The following is a 14,006-nucleotide window of genomic DNA, read 5'->3' on the forward strand; positions in this document are numbered from 1 at the left end:
ACTGGCGACTCCAACCAATGGCTGCTCGGGAGCGGCGCAGAATCGTGTGTAACCAGCCTCGCTTTAACACTCGTGTTCCCCTCGCCGCCATCGCGATACCTCTTGCTTCGGTAGCTGACGGGTCTTTTGCGTGGCTCTTGCTTCGAGGCCTATTTTGGTGAGTGCTTTTGATCGGAGCGCGCTCGGGCTCTTGTGGGAGGAGGGGGTGCCGGGGTGAGGCTCAGCGAAGAAACCGGAGACAAAAGGCTTTCTTGAAGGAACGGAGGGAAAGGTGCAGGGAAAGAAAGGAGAGACGCTTCACAAAATGGCGGTTGCCCAGAAAGAACTACTGTGCCCTTGTGCGCATGCGCCAGTTTTGAAACTCATTTTTCACTGTCTTGCGCCTAACGGACGGTGAGGAAGCAGGCGCCGCTGTGAGCAACGGGGTAAGTTTCATAAGCTTGGTAACCTGCGGTGAGAACGGGGTGCGAAGGAAGAAGCCTGTTCACCCCGAAGTAGGGCGGCGAGGGAGTGGATTCGGCGCATGCTTAGTTGGGTTTTTTCTCTGGAACGTGAGCCGCGCTCCACTTGCCTTCCCGCATTCTGTGCGGACCACGTGCTCGTGGCCATTTTACCGGGAGGGGGGGAAATTCGTTGGGAGGGAAAATGCCGCTAAGGTCCCTTAACCGTAGCGGTACTTTATTCCCTTACCCTGTTAATGCAAGAAGGTTAAATACAGATTTCATTTCTTATAGGAAACCATGCAGTGAGGCAGGCTGGTTTACAGTTACTTTTGTCATCCTTATCTGACAAAAGCAGCATCAGATTCTCATAATTTTTTTAATAATCCTAAATAGATTTTTTATATTAATTTATTATATGACACTTATTAGTTTTATTGTTTCTATATGAGGTTTTATATTCTGTAAGCCACCTTGAGTCGCCATGTGCGAATAGGCGGCAATATAAATTACATAAATAAACGGTGCCTGTTGGGGATCATTAAGGTTTTAACCAAATCCTGGGTGTATTGTATTTAGATAGGAACCTCCAGATACAAGTGCTCATATAAATATTTTAAGTTCTTTTTCAACAGGAAATATATACTTCACAACCTTACGAATGTAACAATACCATGAAGGCTGTATTTAAATAAGCAAGTGGTGCTTTTGAAAGAGACAGGTTTGATAATGGTACCTTAAATCCCAGTTTACAGGAAGAAATATTGTAGTTGGCCTAAAAGATGGTTTCCTCACGAGGAAGCACAGACCTTCAATTTTCCAGAGATGAAAAAGATGATGGCATACATTAGCAAAAGAGGTGTACACATTTTATAAATGAAAAATAAAATAAAGTAGTTGGTGAACAAATTATCCCTGTCTTCAAAAACTGGCATTGGAAAAGACATAACAGACTTTTTCAGCAACTTTTACAGGTCTACATGGATTATCAGATGGTGCTTTTGATATGGAGAAATAGGAATCTTTATGCTTTTGTGATGAAATCAAAGAATTCTTGATTAATGTATAGTAGCTAACTGCACTGTTGTGGTTGATTCATTACTCTGATTACCTTTGCTTCATTTGGACATATGTCACCTCTCTCAGCCTCCTGTATCCATTTGTTTCTAAATAAAAGGAATGTAACATAAAAATTGACACTGTCTAGTAAATACCAATTAATATGGTCTTTTCCACAATAAGGAGATCTAGGTTTAATTCTTGCCCTGAAAGAATAATAGATGCTCCTTGCTTACCTTGAAATCCACAAAATATGTGTTTTTGTAAATATTTTGCATATATTTAGATTTTTTAAAGTACCAAGTACTGCTTATCTCCAAAAACAACCCCTATATATTTCTGCTATAGATAGTAAGGTCTAGGACAGTGTTTCTCAACTTCACCAATATTAAGCTCTCTGGATTTCAACTCTCAATTTCCTAACCAGCATGTATGTATATCCTGAAGTTGCTGAAATTGACAAACACCAATGTAGAGAAATGTCAGTAATGTTACTACACAATCTGTTAATTGTAATAGGTTACTTAGAAATATAAACTGTCAGGGTAAAAAAAAAAAAACTACACAAAACAATTCAAATTAAAAAAGTTCCATCCTTGTCAAAATTTCAAGTTGGAAATTACCCCAATTAAAGAAAAAAAGCATTTATAGTTTCATGTTCAGATTACAAATACCTAGTCAGATGTTTGGAAAATTTATTTTGAAATCTTTTTCTAACCCTTTAAATCTGATTTTTTAAAAATAATTCTAAACAATGGAATATGCTTCTGAGCAATCTGTTAAAAGCTTGTATCAGTGTATGCATGTTTACTGAATTTGTTATTGCTATGAGCTACTTAAAAGTTGTAGTAGTTGAAGCAACTTAAAACTATTTTAACCAGTGTGGGTTTTGCCCTTATGTGTATATCCTTGCATTTTCTCAGAATTAAAGAGCCTTTTGTTTACAGATCGCTTAGAAAATGGCATCAGATGAAGGAAAGCTCTTTATTGGAGGACTCAGTTTTGACACCAATGAACAAAATTTGGAGCAATTGTTCTCGCCCTATGGTGACATTGCAGAAGGTGAGAAAATGTTTCAGATATTAGATTGCACAAAATCACATTCATTTCCTTTATACTGCTTTTATACTAAGATGTAATATCAGTAACATGTACTGTGATGCAGTGCATAAAATAGCTGTTCAGGTGGACAAAACTTTTTTGTTATAAATGACAAACATCTTGGTTTGTTTTAACATGACTGCTATTGGCTAAAAGAAGATGTAGCATGCCATTCAACAGTTAACTCTAAAATCATAAAAATCAACCATCACTGTCAATTCCTACTGATAAGATTTTTTTCAATTATTATGTAAACCTTAATTTAAGTCTTGACATAGTTTTACTTTTGAGGTAATTTTGCCTCAAGCCTAAGCAAATAATTTGCCTTTTTATTACTTTCATTTGGCATCTTAATTTAAAATCATATAAAAGCATACACATAATTGTAAGATTTATTTCATATTATGGAAGACTTCCTCTGATGAGTGTTTGGTAAGCTGGTTAATATGTAAGGACTAAGATACTGTTAATAAATTTTACTTTTATGGTAATCAACTGAACATAGTTAATGTAGGCAATAACTGGGCAGAGCCTGAGGGGAGGATCATCTGTTTGGAGTTGTTACATTCCCACATAAGACCTAAGTGCAACCCTCTGAATTCTGTTGATCCTTATCTAATACCAGTTTGGTTTTACTGTTAGATTATTTTGTATAAGTTGCATGAAATAAACCTCTGGCACATTAAATTCTACTGTTCCTGGTTTCTTTGCCTGACAGTTAATATGGGTTGATAACAGGGAGGTGTTGAAAATGTTTATGTAGATATGAACATCTGTGATCTAAGTGAGCATGCTTCTTTTTATAATCTCAAGTGGTTGTGGTGAAAGACAGAGAGACCCAGCGATCCCGGGGATTTGGTTTTATTACCTATTGCCGTCCTGAAGATGCCAAGGATGCCATGCGAGCCATGAATGGAGAGGTAAGAACTTTAGTTGATGACTATGCTTATAATGAGGTTTCGTGCTTTGCTATTTCCCAGCATACTTGTCCTGTAATATAGATTTTTAATTATAATATCACATTATGTTCCCTCTAATCCTGTATCTATGTCCACTTACACAACTATCTGTATTTATAGTAGACACCACTGTATTAAACTTCTAGAATCTGGAGTTCAAAAGTACTTCAGAAGTCATCTAATCCAACCATTTTAATCTTTTTCGTTAAAGCAGTGCCTCATAGAAAAATGTCTTCTAAACTCTAAATAGTAGTAAGAAGGAATTAAGAAAGTGCTTTAACTTTGTAGCGACTGCATACATTTTAAGTTTTTTTAAAAAAAACAGAATCTTGTTAACTTAAGGTTGAAAATAGACTATGTTTTAATTTGCACAATATTGTTACCAGACTTGCAAAAACTCATAAAACAACTCAAAATTAATGTCAGGTAACGGGTGAATAACATGGCAAATACGAGCTCCATAAAATAGTTCATTGGAATTATTGTAATTCCCCTTAACCTAATGTGCACAGCTGAAAGTTACAATAAACAAATCCTGGCCCTATTAAGACATTTTTTGCAGATAATTATTGCATTATTGATATTTAAATATTTTTGAGGAGTGGCCTGAGTGGATATTTACCTGCTTGGCTTAGAGAAGGCAAATTGTTTCTGGAAGCAAGTATAGATAGGCTGCAGAAAGTTAGAATATAATTTACTTGGTTGTATTTGTTCTCTTGGGCATTATGTATTATACATTAGAGAGTTTGTTGTTGTTCTCAAGCTGTAAAATGGAGAAATGCAGTCTGCAACTGAACAACCCTTAGAGCCCCTCCAAAAATTGCTATCAAATTGGGCTTGTGGCAAGAAAAGGAACATGCATACTATAATCAAATGTAGTATTTGACCTAACTATGCCCATATAATTATCACCCCAGAAAGCTTCCTTTTGGTAGTAGATACAATTGTATCAAATAAAAATCTTATTTGATTCTTTCTTATAAGTCTGTTGATGGACGTCAGATCAGAGTTGACCAGGCTGGAAAATCCTCCCGTGGCTCTTCTGGAGGCAGAGGGCGTGGACGTGGATTTTCTAGAGGTGAGCTTTCCTACAATATTATACTTGCCCTTTTATCATAAATCTCCACTTCATTGAAATGATTAGATTTAACAGATACTTTTATCTTTGCAATAGGAGGCGGTGGATATGGAGGTGGCCGTTACGATAACAGAAGCGGTGGATATGGTGGATCCAGAGACTATTATGGCAGCAGGTAAGCTTTTTTAGAAGTAAATTGTGATCCTTGCATATTGGGTATAGAAAATGCGCAAAATATTCCATGCCTCAACTGAAACATACATACATATTGGTTCAATAAACAACAAAGTAGGAATGTTCTGGGCCGGATGCAGATTGAAATATGATTATTCCAGGCAGAAGTAGTTTGGATGTCAGTGAAAAAATTATGAAAAGCCAAGGACATCAGCAGTCGATAAGGGGAGCATTGGAATTGAGCGTGGGCAGGCCAGCAGGGTATTGCATGGTGGAAACCTGTTTCATTCTAGAGTGTATTCCTGCACATTAAAGAACGGGCACATGGTTGTCCAAAATCCTTTGACAACCGGGGGAGAAAAATGCCATGCTGGGAGCTGCTGAGGAGAAAGAGGGAGCATTGCAGACTAGTCCCCCTACTTGCCCTGTAAAATGGTTCAAGGTCCCACTTTCTATTTCATTCCTAGCAATGGCAATGACTTTTTTTTTAAATGAGCTGTGGTTTTAGAAATAATACATCAAAGCCTTTGTTAGAAACTATCTTATTGTCACTCCTGATACTTAGCTTTGCTTCAGATTAATTTCAGCACAAAATATCCTCAGATGGATTGCTATTCTTTTTCCATAGAAAGGATTTGGGGGTTAATTTTATTTTGAATTTAATGTGAGAACTGTTAGTGCTGTGCGCTCCCCTGCTGTGAATAATTGTCTTAAAGAAATGAAAATAATATGCCATTTTAAATCACTTGGAATAGATAGGTACAAAATTATAATATGCTGGATTTGTCCTGTACTATAGCTGGGTTCAGTAGAAGGGGGGGAGGTTACTAAAAATTCTTCTTTTAGCCCTAAATGGATGTAAACATTTAGTAGGTGTTGGTAAAGTTATATTAATATATTAAATAATCCTAGCAAGACCAAGTCGCTGCAGATGTTTGGATTGTTGGATCTGAAAATACCACATCTTTTACCTTGGACGAGATAGCACTTCCCCATTCAATTGTGGTACATAATTTGGAAGTCTTCTTGGACTTTAACTCCTTCATGGGCAAGTTGTAGCAGTGGCCAGGAAGGGTTTTGCATAGCTTGATCTGGTATGCCAGTTGTGCCCTTCAGTCAATCACTCATGGCCTGGTCACTTCATGGCTTTTTTACTGCAATGTGCTACATGCGTGGCTCCCCTTGAATACCATGCAAAAGTTATAACTGATCCTGAATGCATCGGGTAGACAATGGTTGCCATGCCTTGGTATGCCCTTGCAACATCTCTGCTTCAATCAAACATAGCTTGGTGGGATGGCATGATAGTAACCAAATAACCCTCGGAAAAAGTGCAGCTGCTTTAGGTGTTTCTGGGCAGGTGTTAATTGTCTGCCTGTCTTTATTCCAGATCACATTCATGCTTTACATCAGCTCCTCCACTTAGTACTACAACAAATGAAAAAAATAATCTGATAAGTACATAATTAATAGGTGCATCAAAGTAATTGGCCTATCCATATAATTGGTATTAGATGATAAAATATATCCAAATCACGCAACTATCATTTGCGCAAAGAGGATAAAGCAATTTTTTACATGCACATAATAAGTTTTGCTCTCAGTATTAGTATTTGCACAATTTAACTAATCTAGTACTGGACTAAATCAGTCTTGTGCTTTTCTTCCAGAAATCAGGGAGGCTATGGGGACCGTTACTCTGGAAGCTCTTACAGAGACAATTATGATAATTAGGTGAGTATGTTTTTTAGTATGTTCAAGTGGGTTTAAGAAGTCTGTTCCTGTTATGTAGTAGGTAGTAAAACATAGTAATTAGCCTTCTAAATACATATTACTTTGCCAACAGAATATAGCCTAAATGAACTGTCTTGCTGAAGAAAAATAATGGGACAGTTTAACATCTTAACAAATTGATTCATAAAGGAACTATTGAGCAAGTCTATAAAAATTCTGACTGCCTTCTTTGCGCACAGAAACATCCTCTGGACTATACATTTTGATAAATAAACCATCACGTACCTCTTAGAGCATGAATTTTTGAAAGAACAAAAAAAAAGTTTGCAAACCTGGCCCTTAACAAAGGAAACTTAGCTTTACTCCCCTCCCCGTGCCCTTCCTCATGCTCCTTCTCAGGTTAGTTGACAGCACCATCACCCAAGGCTGTAAACAATTTGGCCTGGGTTGGGAGGAGGGAGACTAGTTTAGTAAAATGTACCGGTTTCTTCAGTGTACTTTACAATTTGTACCTACTTCTCGTTCTCAGCTTGCACCGAGCATAAATCCTTCCTGACTCAAGATCGTCCTTCCAATGGCTGTATTTATAAAGATTTTTGGAGCTTCGCTGAATCTTGTTTAGTTCTCTTCCTGTATCTTCCCTTTTTTGTAGTCTTATCACAAGCAGCCCAACAGCTTCTGCTACAGGATGGCCTATTAGATCTTTTGGAGGATTTTTTTTAATTTGCTTTTTTTTCCTTTTTTTATTTTTTACAGGTGTGTTTAAGCATTTTGAATAATACATTTATTGTTTTTTTCCCCTTGATTTCTTTCAACAAGCCAAGGTGGGGTGGGTCTGACCTATATATCACCTATAATTCCCCAGAGCCTGAGCAAGGTGTGAAGATCCTCCTTGTTTTTATAAATGCATTAATACCTTGTAGTTTTGTAAAAGTACTATGATGTAGTGAGGAAGGGGCATGGTGGAAGGCAGCCCCCCCTTGATTATTAAGGGAGACTCGTGTTGATCTTCGGAAACAAATTTATACTGTATGATGTACCTAGAACCTGAAGCTTGCAGAACCTGCAAGTTCTTGAAAAACTGTTTGTTTATATTTTTCTTTTAAACTGGAAGACTCACATGTAATTCAATATTGTACTAAAAGTGGTTAAGGTATTCCTGTATTCAGTTCTTTGGCTTCACGAAGCCTATTAAATGCCCTTCTGAAAATGAATTCTGTTCTTGACATTGTAACACTTCAACTCTTTGCAGTCAAGTTAAGGCTGCAGTAACTACATGGGTACTTGGATAAACAGAAATCTTGATAGAGGACTCAATCACACAAGTGGGCTGGCTACAAGCATAATTTTTTATAAAATAATTTCATATAGATGTTGCAGTAAAAGCTTGAAAAAATCAAGCTTTTAGAACTAGAAGGGTTGTTTCTGTGTTACCGTATTTGCCGCCGTATAAGACGACTTTTTTGCCCTGAAAAAGATGCCTCCAATTGGGGGGGTCGTCTTATATGCCGGGTCGTCTTATACGCCGGCAAATAGTAATTGGGAAGCACTGCGGCTGCCCGCGGCTGAGGCACTTTTGCACCGTGGAAACGAATCCCGTGAAGCCGAAAGGAGCAGCCAGCCTTCTCCCAGCTCCCAAGGAAACGAGGCTCGCACCGCCCGAGCTCCGCTGAGGTATCCAGCTGGGGCTGTCAGGAGTTGTTACCGCTGGCGCGGCTCCGGTCCCGCGTTGCCTCGGGAAGGGAAAGGCAAAAGCCGCGGCTCTTCCTTTTTGCCTTCCCTTCCCGAGGCAACACGGGACCGGAGCCGCGCCAGCGGTAACAACTCCTGACAGCCCCAGCCGGATACCTCAGTGGAGCCCGGGCGGTGCGAGCCTGCTTCCTTGGGAGCTGGGAGAAGGCTGGCTGCTCCTTTCGGCTTCACGGGATTCGCTTCCACGGTAGACAAAAGTGCCTCAAAAAAAAAAAAAAAAGTGCAAAAGTGGAAGGCGTGCGGAAGAGGGGGCAAGTATATAACAAACTATATTTTGAGTGGAAATGTTGGGGGGTCGTCTTATACGCCGGGTCGTCTTATACGCCGGCATATACGGTACCTTATAGAAGTGTGCAAATACTTGGGTTTTGAAACATTTCAGGTGTAAAATTTTATGAAAGTCTTTATGAAACAGATATTTTGAAGTTTATACTGCATCCCAGATGCTTGAAATGGCTAATTTCTCACATAGATGTTTAACTTTTTTTTTTTGGTATTGAACGTTTTATGGTAAAGTGCTGTTAAAATTTGCATAGAAAACACCATTGTGGCCTTTTGTTTAAGGATTCCCTGCCAAGTTATGCATTAGATACAGCAAATAAATACATTTTAAAGGATATCAGAAATGTGAGATTCAATTTAAATAAGATGAAATAATTACCTTCTGGTTCCATTTTCCCAGGCACTATCATTTGTTGCTGCCTCAGTTTTTTATGCATTAGTTAAAAGCAGAGGTTTCCAAACTTGGCAACTTTAAGACATGTGGACTTCAATTCCCAGAATTCTCCAACGAGCTGTGCTGGAGAATTCTGGGAGTTGAAATACACAAGTCTTAAAGTTGCCAAGTTTGGGGACCTCGGTTAAAAGTATGTAAGTTGTCATAAAGGATGATTGTCGGTCACTATTCATCTTGCCTGTTGAGTCTCTCAGAAGTTTTAGTTCCTAAGATATTTTGTAACAATCACAGTGCATACACAGAGGGGCTGTATGCATAATCACTAAAGAAACACCAAACTCATTAGGTCTGCATAATCTAAAATGAGGTTTCATTTCAGAGGCACTAGAATAATTTTTCTAAATACACTGTTAAAATATCCTTGAATATATATGTTTCTTGCTAAAATATTAGAGCAAGGGACTATTAAAGCAGGTTCCTTGCAGAAATCATTGTCCTTCAATCAGTAATGTAATTATACAATATTAAAAGGAAAAAATAATGCACATTTCCTCTGTATAGTTCATAGCACTGACATCCAGCTGTTTCTGCAGATTCTTGTAAAAAAAAGTTATGTCTATATGAACTGGGGGGTGGGGGGGGATAGCTAAGTTAATTTACTTTTGTTGTGTTTATAAAAACACCATTTTGTGACAAAAGTGGGCTTCTGACCAGGTCTCTTGTTTTTTGAGTCCCAAATCTTAACTTGAAAAACAACTACATGTTGATCCATTGCTGATTTTGTGGTATCAATTTATGCCACAAAATAAATTTGGTGCAGGTATGTTACAGAAAATGTTAAAATAATGCAAATACTGAAACGATGCACATAATGAAACTGGAAGACTTTATACCAATTATAAATATTGAAGTATTTTAGTATAATAACCCCCATCCCATGGGCCAACATGACAGCATGAATAAAGTCAGATATCTGAAGAGTGATAGCATGTGTATATTGATAACATGTCTTAACTCCTAACTCCATTATACCTGGTGAAAGTAGTTGGTGGGACTTGTTACAAGAATTTAATATGCCCATCCAGAAGGGAAACTTCCGGGTTTCAAATAATTTTAAGCTTCAGTTATAGTAAATTGTGCATGGGTCCATAACATTCTAAGATTGTTATGTTGAGGTGGAAGTGGCTACAGCTGAATCTTCCATGTTCTATATTAAGACCCAATGTAGAGACAACTTCTTGCAGGAAGTCCTTGACTTAGGAGCAGAATTTCCATCACTAAGCAAGATGGCTGTTAAATGAGTTGCACCCAATACTACCACCTTTTTTGCCAGGGTTAAATGATTGTAGTTTTAAGTGAATTTTTTGGTTGTTAAATCTGGCTACTCCCCTGACAGCTTATCAGAAGCTAGTTGGGAAGGTTGCAAATGGCAATCCCGTAACCCTCAGACGCTACCATCATAAATGCTAGTTGCCAAGCACCAGAATTTTCATCGTGATGGGATACTGCCTTGGTTGTAAGTGCGAGGAGTTGTCTCCAGTCACATTTTCAGTGCCATTTTAATTTTGAATGGTCACTAAGTGAGTGGTTGTAAGTCGAGAGCTGTCTAGTTCTAAAGTGAACTTGCTGATCTTTTTGATTTTTGTCTTGAGCGCGTAGAGTTGCCTTGGACTGTGAGCTGGGCAGCAAATAAATTTGATAATGATCCTGTCCTTGGAACCTGGGCGAACATAGTGTAATGTTTAATATAAATTATCCCCAGGATAATGAGAATTCACCTGGAAGGCTCCCTTATCAAAATACTATCACCCAATGAATACTGAATTAGAATTGTAACCTGGCTTTATTTGGCAGGTGGAGGGGGCACCTCTGGATCCTGGAAGAAAGTTTACCTCAAGGCTGGAGTTGAAAACAGACTTTCTCTTTGGGTACCTCTTGAGTTTATGTCTTGTGCGTATGTTGATGTGGTCATTTGCAGACTTGAATATTAGGTGGTCAAGTCAGCCAGTTTAACAGGTTTGGGGGAGAGGACTAATTCCATACATTGCCACACAAAGCCCTTAACCAAGGCAGGCTATGGGTCTTTGGTTATGTTGATCTAATATAGTTAGTCAAACAACCAAATGGCAACCTAAGACAAAGCTCATGAAACTTGGAATATAATTTTTAAAAAATTGGGCATCTCATCTTTATTAAAATACTTGAAGTGGCTTTAAAGAGTTTTGCTTCAAAAATCTATTTTGCTATTTGTAGAGTTCATCAAAACAAATGTGAGGGTTATAAAAAGTATTTCCCATTTTTGAGCAATGAAATGATAAATGCCACAGCTCTCAATTGTTCCCAATTCATCCTCTTAATAAGAGTTATCCTTTAGTTCCATCCCTTACAAATATCACTTGTTGGAATGACCTGTAGAACAAACTGATAATAGCTTTCCCATGCTGCTGCTTTTATGCCATATTTTGTGTCCTGTGGCTTAAACAGTGAGTAGGTTGTACTTGGCTTGTACCCCCCAGCACTACTCAAGACACTGTATAAATTCATGCAAGCAATAGCTTAATATTGCAGGTAGCCCTCAGCTTACAACCATAATTGGGACCAGAGCTGCTGTTGCTGAGTGATGCCATTATTAAGTGTTAAGTGCAAATTTATACCTTTGCCATGATCATTCAGTGAATCACATGTCATTCAGTGAATTTGGTTTCCCCATTGACTTATCGGAAGCTCCCTGGAAAGGCAGTAAACTGCAATTGTGACCGTAGAACTCTGCAACCCTATATAATACACACCAAGTGCCCAAATTTTGATCATGTAACAGGATGTGATGGTTGTGTGAGTATTGGTCACAAGTCACTTTTTTGACTGCCATCTTACCTTTGAACAGTCATTAAAAAAGTAGTCCTAGGTTAAGAGCTATACCTTTATTTTAAAAATCCACAAAAGAAGCAAAAAAAAAAAAGCCTGCACCCGCACCCCTTGGGGGTAATACCATGCCACTTGTAGTCCTCAAAAGACACTTTTCAGGACAATCCACAGCAACAATAACAAAAATTCCTGGCTTACATTCCATTGCATCTTTTTCTGCAATGCCTTCCAAAAATGTTTTACCCTGATTTTATAGATTTCTTTACCAGATGCCATCATACTGTTTACAACCAAATGACCACAAAACAAAAGAGAGAGTTCTTTTGGTCTTAATGCCAAGAACTTTTATTTTTTTTAAAAAAATTCCTCATTTACTTCACAAGTTTTGGATAAACGACAAAGTAAGAATTCTTTAAAATATTTAATATTATTCAGGAAAATTGTATGATACGGGGATTTTTTTCAGTGTGTGTGGAAGCATGAATGATACAGGTTATATTCCCTCTATTGCCTTCTGGTTTTAATTATCAACTATCCAACTAAGGTAATGTACATTTTTTCAGTTGTGGGAAGCTGTCTTAGGTTAGATGCAAAGTATTTTTAATCACAACTGTAAGTTAATTCTGGGTGTTGATTGTAATTTTTTCCCATCATGTAGAGAATTATTTTATGATGCACATTTATTCAATTGAAACAGGACAAAATACAATTGTACTTACATGTCAGTAAGTAAGTCAGGAAAAGGAAGCTTAGCTTCTGAGGAACAAAAAGTCTGCCTAAAGTCTTCTTTTGTAGCTTTGAAATCTACTGTAGGAGACCAGTTTGGTGTAATTATGTTTTCCTCTCTTCCAAAGGTCGGTGAAAGCTTCAAGACAAAAGTATTATACTTCCTTTCTTTGTCTTTCAGAATGAGCCAGCAGGTGTCAAGTGCGGGAAATCAGGATTCCGGGCAGTTCAAAAGAATATGTAGGCTTATTGCATGCTAAAGCTCTTTACAAGAGCTCTGAATTAACAGTCAAAGCGAATTGGCAGTAGATAAGAGTCAACGGAATTCAAGGTGGGCTGGACTTAAATCTTGTGGGCGTGAAGGGACTCGAGACTGATGGCATGTTTGGCCCCTCGAGCTCAGCCTGGTCATCTACAGTGGAAGATCCCAAGAGGAGCTACTGTCACAAGAACCTTTTAAGGATTATATCCTCATAGTGTCCAAATTACAAGGCAGAAGACCAAGAGCTGCATTCAATTGGCCAGAGTACCATGAAATAGAATAATGGTCCTAAATCATAGAATACAGATTACAATTGAATGTTGGGGGCTGATGAGCAGGGTGGGAAAAGAGAGGGATAGGAACAATTTAATGAATCCAGGTAATGATTCCTCTTCACTGGATCCTGGCAAGCAGTAATGAGACTCCTTTCTGGCATGCTTTAATGTATTCTCAGTCTGAAAGGTTGTATTTAAAAGCCTAAGTAGTCCCTTTCAGCATGACTATTCTATGAATTCTAGGACAAAGACTGGCATAATATTACTAATGTATAGTAATAGTTGGGCTCAGTGTTTCTCAGGCAAGAAAATACTTCGTTTTATATCAAAATTTGGTTTTTTATCACATAAATAGTGGCAAAGCAAGATTGAGCATTGTATTAAGAAAGGTGGCTTCGTTTTAAACTTCTGAGATGGGAAGCAGAATGTGTGTGTGTGTGTGTGTGGATTTTTTAGTGCCCTCAAAATAAATTTTGAGCATTTGGACCAGATCATAAAAGTGTTGCAAGGATATATATTTTAAAATAAATTTATTCTAGAAGTCATTCAGCGTCTTTCATTTTGAATCATTTCCTATTGTTCAGACAATAATGTGGCATTTCAACTTCAGAGATATTTTAAATAAAAATTTAGTCCCATTTCATTAGTGTTTTCAACTTTTTTTTTTTTTTTTGTTGAGACTGAGATGATCCCAGTTCAAATTGTTAGTAAGACTATGTCAGGATCTACTCAGTGTTGGACCACTGTGACCGCTATTCCTTCAACCATGATGTCCTTTCTAACCAGTTTACTGGAAAGAGTTTTGCATGACACTCTTCCCTCTTTCAGAATTCTCCCCCCAGAAGAAGATACAAGTTCAATACAGTTGCATTTAAAATGCACGAGTATGGTTTGACAGTTTGGGG

General features: G+C 37.9%; 1 protein-coding gene across 6 annotated transcripts; it reads left to right on the forward strand.

Annotated features, from left to right (window-relative positions):
- Positions 1 to 89: 89 nt before the first annotated feature.
- On the forward strand, positions 90 to 13,646 carry LOC113417790 (cold-inducible RNA-binding protein-like). 6 transcript variants are annotated; one of them, XR_015747845.1, is made up of 8 exons: positions 90 to 157; positions 2,447 to 2,561; positions 3,414 to 3,520; positions 4,544 to 4,637; positions 4,734 to 4,812; positions 6,482 to 6,545; positions 10,828 to 10,901; positions 12,746 to 13,646. XR_015747845.1 is itself a non-coding variant. In XM_087956701.1 (7 exons), the coding sequence occupies exons 2-6, from the start codon at positions 2,459 to 2,461 to the stop codon at positions 6,543 to 6,545; spliced, it is 447 nt and encodes a 148-aa protein (XP_087812827.1). In that variant the 5' UTR covers positions 90 to 157; positions 2,447 to 2,458; the 3' UTR covers positions 12,746 to 13,646. The 6 variants fall into 6 exon arrangements, 4 of the variants coding, with proteins under 4 accessions (XP_087812827.1, XP_087812826.1, XP_026532140.1 ...); XR_015747846.1 differs by lacking the exon at positions 90 to 157 and adding an exon at positions 310 to 425; XM_087956701.1 differs by lacking the exon at positions 10,828 to 10,901.
- The last annotated feature ends 360 nt before the right edge of the window (positions 13,647 to 14,006 follow it).

The sequence above is a fragment of the Notechis scutatus genome, chromosome 2 (assembly GCF_049901735.1).
Source record: "Notechis scutatus isolate UNSWTSFEM ecotype Mainland chromosome 2, rNotScu1.2, whole genome shotgun sequence".
Lineage (NCBI taxonomy): Eukaryota > Metazoa > Chordata > Lepidosauria > Squamata > Elapidae > Notechis > Notechis scutatus.

Bases quoted from the DNA above. Each gene is read 5' to 3' on its own strand.
- LOC113417790 (XM_087956701.1), top strand. From the start codon at position 2,459: ATGGCATCAGATGAAGGAAAGCTCTTTATTGGAGGACTCAGTTTTGAC. The intron at 2,562-3,413 runs GTGAGAAAATGT...TATAATCTCAAG, and splicing joins CTATGGTGACATTGCAGAAG to TGGTTGTGGTGAAAGACAGA. The intron at 4,813-6,481 runs GTAAGCTTTTTT...CTTTTCTTCCAG, and splicing joins AGAGACTATTATGGCAGCAG to AAATCAGGGAGGCTATGGGG.